Source organism: Anabrus simplex, chromosome 4 (genome assembly GCF_040414725.1).
Source record: "Anabrus simplex isolate iqAnaSimp1 chromosome 4, ASM4041472v1, whole genome shotgun sequence".
Taxonomy (NCBI): Eukaryota; Metazoa; Arthropoda; class Insecta; order Orthoptera; family Tettigoniidae; genus Anabrus; species Anabrus simplex.
This window is the reverse complement of record NC_090268.1, coordinates 254908471-254926449: the sequence shown is the minus strand read 5'-3', so window position 1 is coordinate 254926449 and position 17979 is coordinate 254908471. Positions and strand designations below refer to the sequence as shown.

The following is a 17979-nucleotide window of genomic DNA, read 5'->3' as shown; positions in this document are numbered from 1 at the left end:
ACTTGTTCTCCACAGAAGTCATCCTATGATATCCGTCGATATTATCTATTCCTCGCAGAAAGTTATCGTGTAAGTGTTTTCTAGTGTAGATATCAGACGCAAGAACAGGGTCTTCTAGTTTCATGAAAATACATATCAACGAGGTATGGTCACACATGTGTGTTGATACATTGTTTTCTTCTTTCTTTGCTGCTTGTTTAACGCCGCACTCACACATCGACAGATTTCAGCAATGGAGGATGGGAAAGCGCTAAGATTGCGAAGGTGGCGGCCGTAGCCTTAATTATTAAAGTACAATCCCAAAATTTGTCTGGTGTAAAAATAGCAAACCACGTAAAATCATCTTCAAGGCTGCCGGTGGTGGGATTCGAATCCCCCAAAATCTCCTGAATGCAAGCTCACAGCTGCGTGACCCTAACCGCACGGCTAACTAACGGTTGTTGATACTGTAAATCAGGGCCTCTCAAACGCCCACAATCTCACGCGTGCCAACTGAGGCGCAGAATTCGTGTGCACAGTGCATCGGTCCTACTCGGTTCCGCTCGGACCAACTCTTCGTCTCTAGGCGACTCGGCTAAGCTCGGCTCAACTCGGCTCGGATTTGGAACGCTACGGAGCAAGTGAGGAAGAGGGAGATAGGCGGAGCGAGCGAGATAGGCGTCGGGAAAGAGAGAGAGACAGTGCTATTGCTCCAAATCGAGGAGTGGGGTTCTGCACTCTGGTCAACCAAGCGAAGTCGTCTTTTGCACCGTGCACGGTGCAATGCACTGGTGCATGCACTCTGAGAGGCCCTGCTGTAAATTGTCGGAAAACCATATTGTTCTGGAATATAAAATTAGATAACAAGGCTATAATCACTGAAGAATTATCGGATTGGCTTGTAAGTGCAGTTGTTCTGCTAGAATGCGACGGTTCCAATTAATTTCCTGATTTCCAGCGCGAAGGAAAATAGCAGGGCGTAACCGAAGCACTCATGAGTCATATATTTATGAGCCTACGATGTGACGATGCTGGGATAATGAATTTCTGATTACGTACTTGCATTACGGTGTAAGATATCCGGCGATTCAGTGTGAAGAGGCAATGTGCAAGGCAACAGAATTTCTAAGAGTCCTGTATAGAGTTTAAGAGCGGTAAAGTCGGTTTATCTTTGTATGGTCCGGTCTGTACTGACGTACGGTCTACCTGCTTAACATCCCACAATAACAGAGAACAGAACAAGCTGCATAGAGTGCAACGTCGCGCGGAAAAGCTAGTTAATCGTCACTCCCCTTCACATCCAATACGGTTACCTTCCATTGAGAAGATATCCAAACAAACTGACGTTATCTTTCTCCGGAGGATTTCTCTCTGCCTCTATAGATACTCGTCCCTTCTACGGGTTGTCACTTGTTTACCGCTCAGCTGAAAGAGGCCTTTCACCGAGCTCGATAGCTGCAGTCGCTTAAGTGCGGCCAGTATCCTGTATTCGGGAGATAGTAGGTTCGAACCCCACTGTCGGCAGCCCTGAAAATGGTTTTCCGTGGTTTCCCATTTTCACACCAGGCAAATGCTGGGGCTGTACCTTAATTAAGGCCACGGCCGCTTCCTTCCCACTCCCAGCCCTTCCCTGTCCCATCGTCGCCATAAGACCTATCTGTGTCGGCGCGACGTAAAGCAACTAGCAAAAAAAAAAAAAAAAAAAAAAAAAGGCCTTTCCGTCTTTCGCTAATACCTTTGCCTTCCAGAAGGGTTTTTATTGCTCAGCTATGGAACTCGCTGTCAGGGTATGTCAAGGGATGTCAAGAACTTGCCACTTCCAAAATATCACTTTTACATAAAGAAACATGTTATATACAAACTGTTGAAAGTGTCTGTGATTATTTGGGTAAATGAGTGTATAAGAGATTGGCACTATGAAAGGGAGTATGTAAGTACATGAATGGTTGATTAGCTAATTGTCGAATGAATGAGCAGTGAGAAGTTATATATAGCATATTTTACACAGTATTATTTGAGTATTATGTAAACCGTGTATACACTGTAAATCACATCTGATTTTAAATATAGATCTAGGAAACATTTTATATGTACTGTACATGGAGCTCGCCGTTTTTCACTAGACCTCCCATTTTCTACTCATAATTGTGGCAAATAAATAATACTAATACTGATCATTAGTCTATTACAGGGCCTCTCAGGGTGCATGCGCCTGGTGCATGCACTGTGCACGGTGCAAAAGACGACTTCGCTTAGTTGACCAGAGTGCAAACCCCCACTCCTCTCTTTCCTCACGCCTGTCTCGCTCGCTCCCCCTGTCCCCCTCTCCCACACTTGCTCTGTAGCGTTCCAAATCCGAGCTGAGTTGAGCCGAGCTTAGCCGAGCTTAGCCGAGTAGCCTACAGACGAAGCGTTGGTCCGAGCAAAGCCGAGCGGGACCGATGCACAGTGCACGGAGCTCTTGCGCCTCGATTTGCACGCGTGAGATTTGGGCGTTTGAGATGCCCTGGTCTATTACATTATTACTTACTCGCCCACATCTCTTAAAACGCGCACGCATGCACGCACACACTTTCAAGCTAGCAGCTATCAAGTTTGTGGAACCTAGCTCTTTCCAGGTGGCTGTATAGTCAAGGCGGTACAAAGCTTTGCTCGGTTGGTTTCGATTCCTTCTCAGGACGTCACAAAATTTAGAAACCAGACTTACATTTCCCAGTATATATTGAATTTTTTCGCTAACGTACTCTAACCTTCGATACCTTAGAAACTAAAAAGTGCAGTAATGTGTGCTTTTCACGCCAATATACTCGATAACGTGCCACTGTTCGATACAGCCTTCATAGCTGCATGCCATATGGGAATTTGCGTAAGTTTTGTGTTTCTTTGTTCACTGCGGATTAAACATAATATAAAAGATCTAACTAAACATCTCATGGCTATTATTTTACAGAATTCAGTGTAATAATTTCATTGGAATATAGTTATCGTCACCTTAACGAAGCCAGAAGGGGTTCATGACAGTAGAAATACTACTTACAGAATTCTAGGTGTGAGTACGAATTTAGTGAAGAGATTATTGTTCGAATACTTGGACTGTTGTTTTCACCAAACAAGGTTAAGTTAAGTAAGGCACAAGGTAGGTCGCTGACTGTGTCCGGAGAAACATTCGCAGGATTTCAGAGCTATTAGCTCTGACGTGAGAGTTAATATGACGATTAATTATACAGTTTTAGAGAATGTTTCGGAATATTCAACCGAAACGTATGTCTTATGCTATACTATATATACATAAAATAGGCTATACTATCCATTTCTTTGCACCTTCAATAAGCCAGACATCACATACCTTCGACATTAAAGGATTTTTTTTCCCATTTTAAGTCACTGCTTCCTTCATCTTGAAGGTATCGCAGAAATGGAATAATATGGATATTAACTAAGAGAGTCTCTTGTCTACTTGTTCACTCCATTATCTACTCATTCGAACATGGCCAAAATTTCAAAGATAACGAAAAATTCTACCAAAAATCATTCAAAATGGAATCATCCTTATGTCCAGTGACATTATATCTCAGTATTTCTGAATAATATTACTTCAGACACTGTTAATGAAGACGGACCAAGAAAGTCTTAGCACGAAGAAACAGAATCCATTCTGTACTTCTTATTGTACATGAAAAACCTAAGTTATTGCTCTAAAAGGAACGTTTTTACAACGGTTCTCACGATGAGGAGTCGATATTATGAAAACAAATTCATATTGTATGTTGATGGAGGTCACTGGATTATTTTCAAAAGACTATCCTTAACATCTATAAAATAAATAAGCAAAGATGAAGCCCCCTCCCCACTAGTCGATATCTCACGAAAAATTGTGTTATACAAGAACAATTTTCTTAAGCGAACATATATTCTACAGAACAGAAGTAGTCTGTACGGCTTCTGTGCAAAGATTGCGTTAGCTCTGAAATTTTGGCAAGGCTTTCCACAATCCTTTTGTATTTATCTGTTTTACTTGAATTGGTGTTGAATATTGTGCATAAATGATTCTGACTTGTCAGCTCTTCAGTTCTTGGAAGTACATCATAAACTTTCTTGTGGATAAACATACGAAATGATTGAATGAAATGTGAAATAATTATCGTTGAAATACTAAATGACAGGAATAATCTATAGATGAAAAAAACTATCAAATGACTGATAATATCCTCCGAAAATCTTTGAGAAATGTCTGAGCAAGATCTTCCTCGATAAATATGAATACATTTGTCATGTTCTTGTAAAATGAAGTTTTGGTCGCCTTCAAACTAGTGTACATATTTGGACAGTTACCATGGCCTACCTTGCGCCCACTCATAAAGGAAGCCTACTACCAGCCACGAAGTTCTATGTATAGTAGTACTTGCTTCGGAAACTTCCAGGCTTTCCTGCACCAGTGGCAAAAATACCTAGGGAACACACAAGATCGGCTAACGTATCCCAAATGGATGCCGATCTGGACCGCCGCTCTGCGCCCCCTGGTGTTGGTACCGGCGACTGTAGCACCACCACATGTTGTTTCATAGGGGACGGTGGACGAGGCGTCACTTTACTAACCGGTGGCATTCGTCTCCGCGGTCTTCTAGCAGGCTTCTGAAATCCTCAGGCATATTCTGTGTCTGTGGAGAGGCTACGATCTCCCAAAGAGTAGGCCCGATCCTCGAAGTAGGGCTCGTCTTCGTCATCCCCACGACCATCGGGAGTCGCCAAGTAATCAGAGTATGTGCCTCGAGAATGGGCGTAGGCGATGCTCTTCTGATAGCTGAAGAGCTGGCGCTCGAGACTGTAGTTCTCTGCCTGAAGAGCGCCGATCTCACGTCTGAAACAAAAAGAAATTTCAGAAGAAACATAACGCGACAGTTCAGTATTACTGTACAAGGTTATAAATAAGTTACAGGATTGTGAACAACTGCAAAAAGACCTCAACAAAGTTGTGAAATGGACAGTAGACAATTGCATTCTGATTGACAAGGTGAAAAGTCTAGTTGTAAGTTTTACCAAGAGGAAAAGCCCCTTAGTTTTAATTACTTTGTTTATGGAGTGAATGCACCTCATGGTGACCGCTGTATGTACCTAGGTGTTCCTGTAAGGAAAGGTCTTCATTAGAGTAATCTAATTAACGGGGTTGTAAATAAAAATTACAGATCTCCTCATGTGGTTATGAGGGTATTTAGGGGTTGTAGTGTAACTTTCCAAAAACACTTATACTTTCGGGTGTCAAATATAACACCAGAAATAATAATAATAATAATAATAATAATAATAATAATAATAATAATAATAATAATAATAATAATAATAATTTCACAGGTATCTTTTTAAATACCTTGGAGAAATAATTCTTCCTTCGGGATGAGACAGTTTGGCTCATAGAGAAAGGGCTTCAAAACTTCAGACGGCATTTAGACTGACATGGGATCACTACAATACAGTAAACGAGTAATAGTTGGCAGAATGATCAGCGTACTGGCCTTCGGTTCAAAGGGTCCCGAGTTCGATTCCCGGCCGGGTTGGGGATTTTAACCTTCATTGGTTAATTCCAATGGCCCGGGGGCTGGGTGTTTGTGCTGTCCCCAACATCCCTGCAACTCACACACCACACATAACACTATCCTCTACCACAATAACACGCAGTTACCTACGCATGACAGATGCCGCCCACCCTCATCGGAGGGTCTGCCTTACTAGGGCTGCACTCGGCTAGAAATAGCCAAACGAAATTAATTAAAAAACGAGTAATGTCACGTAATGCTAAATTGAAACATTACAAAACAGATATTCTACCGGAAGCTCTATATGCATCAGAAACCTTAACTTTAGGAGGTCATTCAAAAATTGCAGATATTGAAAAACAAGAACGTTCCTTCACTATTGTTATTTCGTTTCGGTGTTTTCCAAATTCGTACGTTTCTCATCGCCAGATGTTTCATTCCAGGCTTGCATCTATGTCATATACCTGTCAATGTCATATGTTACGTACACATGTTATGCAACCTCTTAGACTGATTCTGATGGTTCGGTCAACTTCCGCTTCGAACGCTAGGGCTGTGCCAAGTCAGCCTTTCCCGTGGACAGTCGAGATTTTCTTCTGATGACACAGAGCACAGTTTGCGAAACGTAAAGAATTTCACCTTATTTTCTTGACACGGCATAAACCCAAAAGCCTATACAGTATCATGTCTATAAGAACGTAAAATTCTTAGAAAAATTTTCGGCCCCATACGAGAAAATGGAATTTGGATCAAAAGGTGAACTGCAGACCTATATAATTACACAGATAGTTTCATCAATACTGTAAGGAGGAGACGTTAGAAATTTCTGAGCACATTTTTAGGATGGATAATAATAGACTCACAAATAGTTCATTAATTGTAATATATTCTCAAACCGGGGGAATAAATTGTGTGGAGGAAACAAGAGGGGATCTGAATGAATGGAACATCAAGGAAGACATCATGAAAAAATTGCAAAGTCTTCAAGACCTCAGTAAATAAACACACATTTGTAGTCAAAACTAGCAGCAGGATTGGTAGACAGTAGTGGTGGTAGTGATTATTGTTTTAAGAGGAAGTACAACTAGGCAACCATCCTCTATATAACACTAATCAGAGGGAAAAATGGAAGGGATCCGACACTTCGAAAAATGAAGATATCGGTCAAAGAAAGACAAGGGCCACGAAGGGGGTGAAAATGAAAGACTCCCTAGCCCTCGCAAACCTAATAGCGTCGGGGTCGGAAAAGAACAAGAGTTGACCAAGGTAGGTCGGATAGGATAGATGAAAGTGAGGAGACTGGCACAAGTAAGTGGAAGCAATGCCAGCACTCAGCTGAGGGCCCCGTGGTCGCCAACCCACGCTCCAAGGTTCAGAGCCCCTGGGGCCCCTTTTAGTCGCCTCTTACGACAGGCAGGGGATACCGTGGGTGTTATTCTACCGCCCCCACCCACAGGGGGAGGTAGACAGTGGTCAGAAGAACGGAAGAGGCAGTACAGTGAGTTCATGAAGAAATTTTGGAAGAATAGGAAGGCGAAAGTCATCAAGTCAATGAACAAATTCCAACGCGTTCTATGATTGGGCATAGTGAAATAATAATAATAATAATAATAATAATAATAATAATAATAATAATAATAATAATAATAATAATAATAATAATAATAATAATAATAATAATAATAATAATAATAATAATTGTTACGGACTTTTCGGTGGTTCGCAGAGGTGGGTGGGAGAAGGAAGGAAATGTGAGGGATTAATGGATTGACAAAGCAGAAATTTAAGTTTAAGAAACCCTATTAAAATTTGAGAAATTCATATTTTCTTTCTCTTCAAGAGAATAAATATTTAATACTGTATCACAATACAATAGCATATTTAAAAGTTGAGCGGGACGCTCAGGCAACAATCATTTTTGGCACAAATCCTCGATATATTTCACAAACAAGTACAGAAAAGTGAACTCATCTGCTCTGAATACAATTTACCTTAAGAAGCTCGGAAGGTAGAGATAAATTTAGATATGTAGAGTACAGAGTGTCAGATACATGTAATTTATTCTGAGCTTCGCCCCTATCTTCTATAATAGTGTTTTATATTGTTATTGTGATATTAAATATTTATTCTGTTGAAGAGAAAAATATTTACGATGTTTTAATAGGTTTTCTTTAACTTCAATTTCTGTTTTGCCTATCTATTCATCCCTCACGCTTCCTTCCCTCTGCGAACCACAGAAAAGTCTGTAACAACAATAGTAATAAAATTAATAGTACGAGACAGCGTTAGAAAGAACAAAAACGATGTCATAGTTTCTGTGAACTTCAAAAAAGCGTACGATTCAGTAGACAGAATTTAGCTACTGAACATTTTAGAGGACTTTGGAGTTGACATAAAATCAATCAATATAATTGGCCAACTTCTGACTGAAACAAAGTTCAGAATTTTTTTTTGGGAGAGATCTCAGATGAATTTGAAATTAAAACGGGTGTCAGGCAGAGAGATGGGCTTTCCCCGATTCTTATCGATATCGTCCTGGAAAAGGTAATAAGAATATGGGAAGAAGGACTTAAAGAAAGGGGAATCCATCATGGGATAAGATTAGGTTCAAAGCATAAAGTGGTTGGTGTAAACTGTTTGACCTTTGCTGGTGACAAAGCAATCCTCTCTGGAAGTATAGAGACTGTCTTAGAGCAAATCAGCCTTCTGAAAGAAATAGTAGGACTTCAGATATCTTATGAGAAGACTAAATTCCTGTCAAATATTAGGGATTCACCCACAGCGCTAAAAGCAGAGTACGGGAAAATCAACAAGGTTTATAAATTTAAATACCTACCGGTACGTGAAATAATTCAGGTTAATGGACTCGATAACGAAGCAAACTGGAACGAGCATACCAACTCACTAAAGATACCTACAATAAGATGAATCTCTCAAGGAAAACTAAAATTAAACACTACAACACAGAAATCAAACCAGGCTACATGTTCTCTATGAAAACTGGTGAAATAAAATGAAAGGCTGTTGGACACGATCAGAAAGAGGAGAATTACATTGTTTGGTCACATAATGAGGATGGATAACAGTAGATTGACAAAACAAGTGTTTAACCAAGTTTACAAGAGCTAGAATGGCAACCAGTGGATCCAAGGAGATTGGAATAACAGACGATATAATACAAGACAGAACAACTTTCAGAAGATTGATACAAAATTTCAAGGTTTTCCAGGAGAAGGAAAAGAGGACACAAGAGAGGTGGAAACAGCAAAGTGAAAGGATGAAGAACTATTGGAAGTCAAGAAAAGAAGGATTGATGTGAATGTATAGGGTCCTTAGATGGCCCAAATTTAATAATAATAATAATAATAATAATAATAATAATAATAATAATAATAATAATAATAATAACAATAATAATAATAAACAAAGCATATGCCTTGATAAATGCCCATGCCCCCACTAACATAGACAATAAGAAAAATCCTCAGAAAGTAGAAGACTTTTGGGAACTGCTCGAAGAAACTACTAGCATGATCCCTAAACATCACGTTAAAATCTTATTAGGGGACTTCAATGCACAGGTTGGCAGAGAGAAGAAATACAGATCAATCGTAGGACTTCATCCTGCACATCGGCGGACTAATAAGAATGGAGAACGTCTAATAAGCTTTTGTACATCATTCATGCTGAGACTCATGTCCACGCACTTTGTGAGGCCTTTACATAAAAAGAAAACTTGGAGATCACCTAACCCATTGCTAGGGGAATTCCAGATTGATCATGTTGCTATTTCCGTAAAGAATATGCTTGAGATTCAGAATGTTAAAGTACGGAAGGGAGTTGTCGATTCAGATCACTACCTTACGCAAATCAAGGTTAGATTCCAACCAAACAGATCCAGACCTAAAGGCAGCCGATTTCCAAGAGCGGATCCGGACTGTCTGAGGAAGAACGCTGACGTTTTCGTACGTGACATGCACGATCAAGATCCTACGGTATGGTCCGATATTCGCAACACATTACAGTCATTAGCTATGAAATTCGGACAGCCACCCAGAAAACGTAAACACAGATGGTGGAACACAACCTGTGATGAAGCTATCAATGACAGAATCAAAGCATGGAATCAATGGAATGGACATAGAACAGTCGACAGATGGCAGAATTTCCTTAAGACTCAAAAACTGACCTCAAAAACAATCCGCCGCGAAAAACGTGCATACGAGAAAAACAGACTCGCAGAGATAGAACAAGTTTCAAAAAAAAAAAAAAAAAAAAAACACTCGGAGTTTCTACAAGACATTTCATGAGGACTTATCAGGGTACAAACCACCAACACTACGTTTTCATCGACCTAACGGATCACTAGAGACAAACAGTAAAGAGAACATTAAGGTACTGGCTGACTATTTCCAAAATCTACTGAACTGCGATCCACCAATTGAAAGACTACAGTTTAAAAAACCTCCACCAAACCTAGACTCACAGCCCCCAACAACTCAAGAAATAAAAGAGATAATCAAACCGCTCAAAATTAATAAAGCCCCTGGGAACGATGGCATAACTGCAGAAATGTTGAAAATAGGAGGAGATGACCTCATCAGAAGAATTCATATATTCTTAACAGAAATATGGGGGACCATGATGATTCCGAAGGACTGGAAGAATGCCATTATCCATCCGTTACATAAGAAAGGTGATCGAGCGGACCCCAACAACTACAGAGGCATATCCCCTTTACCAGTTATATACAAGGTTCTATCTAAAGCACTATTTAACAGAGTAGAACAACAAACAGATCATTTGATTGGTGAATACCAAGCAGGCTTCAGAAAAGGTAGATCGTGTTCTGAAGAAATTTGGAGTCTGAAGACGATATTAAGGATACGCCGCAGTACCACCACATTTGTCACCTTTGTAGACTTTAAGAAGGCGTATGACTCTATCGACAGACAAACTGTTGTAGACATCCTAGGAGAGCTCAGTGTAGACAAGAAGACCACAGAATTATTTCGCCAGACTCTCACAGACACGACATCTCAAGTGAAGTCTCTAGGTGAACTATCAGAGCCTTTTGAAGTGCATACAGGAGTTCGACAAGGATATGGCCTCTCCCCAATCCTTTTTAACTTAGTGTTAGACAAAGTCATCAGGGAATGGGGAAAAGAAATCGAAGGTATAAACATTGGTACTCGGAGACAAAGAATTAACGTGAAGTGCCAAGCTTTTGCTGATGATCTAGCTATCTTTACCAAGACTAGTGAAGAAACCAGGTATAGAGAAGTTGCATGAGATAGCATCAAAGACAGGCCTCCAAATATCGTATGAGAAGACTCATATCGTGGCTAATGGACACGAGAATATCCAAAGATCCCCACTACAGGCAAATTATGGAATAATCACACAGGTCCCTTCCTTCAAATATCTAGGAGAAATCATTGTACCATCCGCATTGGACAGGAAAGCTAATTTAGAAAGAGCCACCAAACTCCTGAAAGCATACCGAATAACATGGAGCCACTACAATAAAAGAGTGATGTCACGAAATGCAAAAATTCGGCGTTACAAGACTGTTGTTCTTCCGGAAGCCTTGTATGTCTCAGAAACCACATCTCTAGGAGACCACTCTAAAATTGATGAAATTGAAAAACAAGAAGGAAAAATTCTGAGCAAAATATGTGGCCCCGTTCATATAAATAAATGAAACATGTCATGTATATGGATCAAAAGTAAAACTGTAGATTTGTACAAAGCAATCGACAAGTTCACCGTTACCGTACGCAAGAGACGATTGAAATTCTATGGCCACATCTGTAGAATGGACGACAGTAGATATGCAAAAAGATTGCTTGGCATAATTAATTCAAAGAAAGTCAAAATAAGCTGGTTTGAGGAAATAAAGCAGGACTTAAAAGAAATGAACATCACAGAAGATGTCATCAGGGATCGCAAGGCTTTTGGGAATCTGGTTGCAAAGCACACGTTTACGGAAAAGGCTAAAAGAACCACAGGGAAACAATGGACGGAAGAACGCAAGAAACAGCATAGCGAGTTCATGAAGAGATTTTGGGAAGAGAAGAATAAAGGAAAACCATCATCAAGCTAACAAGTTCCAACGCGCTCTGTAAACGGGCATAACGAAGAAATAATAATAATAATAATAATAATAATAATAATAATAATAATAATAATATAATAGGTACTTATCATTTACGGAAAAGCATAAAGGATTTTATTTCGGGTAGTGTGCATAATAACTGGAAAATTGGTATATTGTTGTATACTGAGCCATACCTAATGACCGATGCAAACGACAGAAAATGGTAGGAGCATGCAATCAAAGCTAACATAAATGACTTTAAATATATGTTCAGTGCTATTCTCTATTATTTAAAAAATACTGCAAATAATAATTTACAAGGTTTCTGGCTTGAATCAGATCAGCCTTAAATACGCTTTTCCATTTTCTTCCCACCTTGAAATGGGTGGATGCTCACTCCAGTAGATCGCTGTCACGTTCTTAAACTCTGGAGGTGTCCTCGGTCCGATCTCTCACGTCCCAGACTAGCGCACATATCACCATTCTCAGCTCTGTGATTGCCGGTGTCAGCTTTCCATGCCTGATAGGCATATTGCAGTAACTACTGAAGTGAAGTGCCGTGGAACCTGGCACGCTTCATGATACTTGTAAAGCTATTACCACACAGCCCAATAAAAGCGCAGTCCCAATGAACTGAGACTAATTTCTTAAGAAGGAAGCCGTACTTTCCAGTAAAATATAACTTAAGAAACGCTATTCAGTCTATCGAACACACAATATAAATATAAATATTTCACTATAAAATGCCTATAAAAATCCACGCTATTAAACAAGGAATAAAAATACACACTATTAAACAAGGAATAAAAATACTAACTATTAAATAAGGAATAAAAAAACACGCTATTAAACAAGGAATAAATATACATATTAAACAAGGAATAAAAATACACACTTTTAAACAAGGAATAAAAATCCACGCTATTAAACAAGGAATAAAAATACACACTGTTAAACAAGGAATAACAATCTACGCTATTAAATAAGGAATAAAAATACACACTATCAAACAAGGAATAAAAATATACACTATCAAACAAGGAATAAAACTACACACTGTTAAACAAGGAATAACAATCCACGCTATTAAACAAGGAATAAAAATACACACTATTAAACAAGGAATAAAAATATACACTATCAAACAAGGAATAAAAGACCACGCTATTAAACAAGGAATTAAAAGACCACGCTATTAAACAAGGAATAAAAATACACACTATTAAACAAGGAATAAAAATACACACTATTAAACTATGTCCCTGTTCTTAAAAGAACATCATCATATTCTATCAAGTGACACTCGATATTTGGAACTATTTATGTGTATTTCTGTCTAAAAACCTAGCAAATTTGTAATGTATGCTGGAGTGGAGACAAAGCCGGAATTCATTAAGTTCATTCCTAGATGGTTAGACATAAATATACATAAATATTTCCAAATATTAAGCGTGACTTGATAGAATCCGATGTTGTTCTTTTACGAATGAAACATGTCATTCTTTGTTTAATAGTTGTATTTGTATTCCTTGTTTAATAGTGCGGTTTGTTTTTACGGGAATGTAACAGCACTGGTAACATGATTGTTTTACAACAATCCATAGCCACTGAAATAATGAAATGTTCTTACGCTTCTTCACAAACTTCACAAATCTGACCAACAGCACGACGCATTGACAACTTGGCCTTAAACAAAATGAGTAATGAGTCCTCTGAATAACACTTCTTAGGCTTACTGTATATATCGAAGCACAATTTTATTTCTTGGTCTTTTCGACATAACTTCAACGTTATTCCGTTCCATATCAAACGTCGTTTTCCTAACTCGATGCTTGGACAAACTCAGACTCACAGTATGACTGCCCACTTCCCGTTGCGTTGTCTTCACCTTTTCCTAACTGGTTTTCATCCAAGTGCACACTTACTTGAGTGTACTTCCCAGGGTTTTACCCAGAGTCACTGTCTCTCTTTGGTACAGAAGTGAGTTGAGTAGAAGTGCCCCAGAAAATGACTATCTGATTCTTACCACGTAATAATTGATATATAAATACGTGAAATATCTTACTTCATTATTACAACCCATAAATGTACATCATTGTACCAGAAATTTAATTATGGCACACTAATGTTATTGCCTCAATATTTTTCTCACATAATGCACTATTACACATTAATAATATGAAATATACATAAACTGCCGTATGTGTAACATGGTACATGTTACAGTAGTAAGGATGTAAAGGAGGGGGTGTATAAACCACTGGTGAGAGAATGGTTCCAGTGTAGCGGATCCTCACCAAGATTTCTTTAGTTGAGAACTGAAAACGATGCAAAGGAAAGGAGTTCGGTGTGATTTCCGACAAACGAGTAGTGTTATCGACGTGTTACAATCTTTGGGCTGGGAAGACTCGGGAGTAAGGAGACGAGTTGATCGACTAAGGGGTATGTTCCTGGCTGTCAGTGGAGAGATAGCGTTTTGAAAGTAATTCAATATCACAATAATGAAGATAAAGTTGTATTTCAAGAGGACAAACTGAGGGAAATATTCCCTTATAGGAAGATGAAGTAGGAATTGAATTAGTTTGCCAAGAGAGGTCTTCAGTCAATTTTCATCTTTTCTGAAATCAGTTTAAAAAAGAATAGGTAAACAATTGATAGGGATTCTGCCATCCAGGCGACAGTCCTGGTTCGTATTAGTGGTACGTACAATGAAATCTGTAGTTTTGGATTGACTTTTAACCAAATTAAGCATAACGTATACTGTGCATGGCAGTCCAACGGTGAACCAGAAAAAATCATCCAAACATTTAAGAAATCAACGAAAAAAGGCGCTTTATACGGGCCGGAGTAAGGAGCTGGCCTTGCTGCAATTTTTGGGATAATACAGGACACTACCAAGGAAGGATGCACTCAACTTCCTGCAGAAACTTCACGACCGTCAACACCCTACTCTGCTTTGTTTGCTACAGACTTCCACCGGGAACTCGACAGTTACCAGGAGAGAATTCCACCCAGGAGAATTTCGAGCTCATCCTGCCTGGATTCCTGGAGTCATCAGCCGCACATTGGCAGCCCAGCTATGTGCAATTCGCAGCGCCGACAGGAGGATCCACCGACATCAGAACCAGCTACGACGACGCTACAATCCAGCACATGATAAAGCTGCAAAATGGAGCTGGCAGAGCATTAGACCAGTTTAAAAGTAAGGGTTCTTTTCAGGAACCTGCAGTGTCCCATCCAGACCATCCCGCAGCCACCACAACAGAGATGGCCAGCTTTCCAGTCCACCATCGCTGATGCAGCCTGCGACGTCGCTGATTTACGCCGTACCGGCGTACTTAGGAGGCGAGTGTGTTGTGATGACTGTTTGAAGGCCGCAGTCGCGTGAAATCCGTCCAAAACACACCAGCCTGGTCCAGCCGACGACAGATCAGCTCGTTTTTAATTTCGTGTGGCTATTTCTAGCCGAGTGCAACCCTTATAAGGCAGACCCTCCGACGAGGGTGGGCGGCATCTGCCATGTGTAGGTAACTGCGTGTTATTGTGGTGCCCTTTCTGACGCCAACCTCTTGTGGAAGGATGTATTCAAATTGTGATAATTGGCTGTGTTATATATAGTGTGTAAATTAAGAGGTATATATTTCTGAGGGGCTGCCTGGCCGAGGCGGTAAAGGCGTACTCGGTTCGCCCGAAAGGACGTGGGTTTGAATCCCCGTCAGGAAGTAGTAAAATTTAAGAAACGAGATTTCCACTTCCGGAAGTGCACATGGCCCTGAGGTTCACTCAGCCTACACAAAAATGAGTACCAGGTTAATTTCTGGGGGCAAAAGCGGCCGGGCGTCGTGCTAACCACGCTACCCCATCAAGTGCCGAGGTTACGGATAGTGGAAGCCTTTACCTTCCAGCCCTACAAGGGCCTTCATGGCCTGTACGGAGATGACTTTGCTTTGCTTTGCTTATATATTTTTGAGTCATATTTCGTCAAAGAAAAATCATTCGTAGAAGGCTACAATTGAAAGTCATTGTCACTGAATGAAATCTCGTAAAGACTAACAGTGTTCCTATACTTCCGAGTCTTCGTGAATTAAAATTGGACGTTCACTTTCCTATTGAGTTTTGACTTAGAAAATATTATCAAGGAGTGGAGTTCGAGAATTAAAGAATGAGACCCAGAATGAATTAAAGATTGATTGTGGTAAAATTGCAAACATTTTTGATTATATAGCCATCGCGGATGGTGTACTTCTGACAGTCAACTCCCGATCACTCGGGCAAAATGAATCGCAGGAATAGATTTGGAAATGAATTTGGGGAACCCATCATGTTCTAAAGTTTAAATATCTGAGAAAAATTCTCAGCCTCAATGGGAATGAGACATTAAAGGAAAGGGCGAGGAGGATGAGATGGCTTTCAGACAATGGCATGGACTTTACAAATTCAGGTCCACCTCACTGAAGTCTCAATTTAAAGCTTTTTTGTACGGTGGTCAAAACGAAGTATTTCTATGCTGCGGAAACATTGTCAAGGGTGATGGATCAAGTCATTGATAAATGAGAAAGAAGGTTCCTTAGAAAAATGTTTGGTTCAAAGAAGTTGCTAAACGAGCTACACACCTTTCACTTGAGAACAAATCACGATTTTTACGAAACAGTCAAGAAAATAAAAATTACTGGGAGGAAAAGGCGACTAGATTTCTATGGATAAATCAAGATGATGAAACCGGAGAACTGGCCTACAAGATACTGACTTTGCAAGAAATGTAAAACATAACCTCAGTAGCTAATGGGAGTACACAAAGATTTATAATATGTGAGTATCGAGGAAGAAGAGATACAGTAAAGATTATTCTTTAGGAAGAATGTCGTAATTCCCGAGCAAACCACTGAAGTCATTCACCCGAATGGATATTTCTCACAATTTGATTTTCCAAATTACCTTCCCCAAACATCTTTTTCCCCAAGTGACAAATTCCAGAAATCTAATAACACAGAAAAATGTTCAAAAAGTTTGGGGTAGGAAGAAACCTACGTAAGTAATACTGTATTGTACATAATAAACACTCATATATGAATGTGCGGACAATTTAATCAACTTTCCATATTTAAATTAGGTGGTATCAATGTATTGTTGAATATTCAAGACAGTTTTGAAAGTTGTAGCCTATGCGTCGAATGTTGTCCACTGTACTGCTGCTTTCTTTGTAGTGGTCATGTTCCAGTTCTAGTCATCTTATCCTTTCTTGCAGTGGCAACACGTTTTTGGATGTCACACGTACGTTCCTCCTTAACATCACTTCTTCAGCCATTCACTCGGTATTGCCCTGTTCTTTGTGCAGTTCCATCAGCACGACATAAACTTTCTCATTCAGCGAAACTCTACTTTTAACATACTGTATATGCACCCCTTTACTCCTCTGACGTCTGAACTAATAATTCGAGCTACCATTTTCCAGATGTGTGGGTGTGTGGCAACAGAATCAGTATTGTTAGATCGGGCCTTCGTATCTTTCGGGCGTCCTACCCTTCGGGAGTTTTGATTTTGGAAATAATCTTCGGGTATTTCGAAATGGGCGATTTGATTAGGAGGATTGTTCGTTCGGGGAAGTTCGGATATTTTATTTAGGGGAATGAGTAGACAATTGCATAAATGGGGGATGTATCCGAAAAACAACTTGCCAAACCATGAACCATCTCGGTGGAAGAGTGAGAAAAGAGGAGACCGAGACTTACGGACTCCTTGCTGGAGTGTAGAGAGAAAGGCGTAAATATGAGGTATAGAAGTTGATGAAGAAATGGATAAAGAAATTACAAAGAATGAAATTGAAATGGCAGTAAGAAAGATGAAGAATGGAAAAACTGCTGGAATAGGTGAAATTTCAGTGGAGATGATAAAGGCAGCTGGAGCTGTAGGCCTGCAGTGGACATATCGGGTTCTCAGGAATGTCTGGGAGAATAAGGAGGTCCCTGAGGATTGGCAAAAAGGAATAATCATCCCAATTTTCAAGAAAGGTGATAAGAAAGTTTTGAAGAACTACAGAGGAATTACTCTAATATCCCATGTTGCTAAGATAATGGAAAGGATACTGGAAAGTAGAATAAGGTTGAGGGTTGAGAATCAGATACAGGAAAATCAGTTTGGTTTCAGAAGTGGAAGGTCAACAATAGAGCCCATTTTCATTATGAGACAACTAATGGAAAAGCATTGGGAGTACGGGAATGATATGGTGATGACATTCATTGATATTGAAAAGGCATATGACAGTGTCCCTAGGACGAAAGTTTGGGACAGTCTGGTGCAAAAAGGAATTGGACAGGGATTAATAAAAATGATCATGGCATTGTATAAGGAATATTGTAGTTGCGTGCAAAC

At 39.7% G+C, this 17979-nt stretch overlaps 1 protein-coding gene across 1 annotated transcript in view; it reads right to left on the bottom strand.

Annotated features, from left to right (window-relative positions):
• Positions 1-4418: 4418 nt before the first annotated feature.
• LOC136872631 (uncharacterized) overlaps positions 4419-17979 on the bottom strand; it is a 121763-nt gene continuing 108202 nt past the window's right edge. The window contains exon 6 of the mRNA XM_067146435.2: positions 4419-4837. Coding sequence (XP_067002536.2) covers positions 4621-4837 — 217 coding nt within the window. The 3' untranslated portion in view covers positions 4419-4620. The remainder of the gene's footprint in view (positions 4838-17979) is intronic.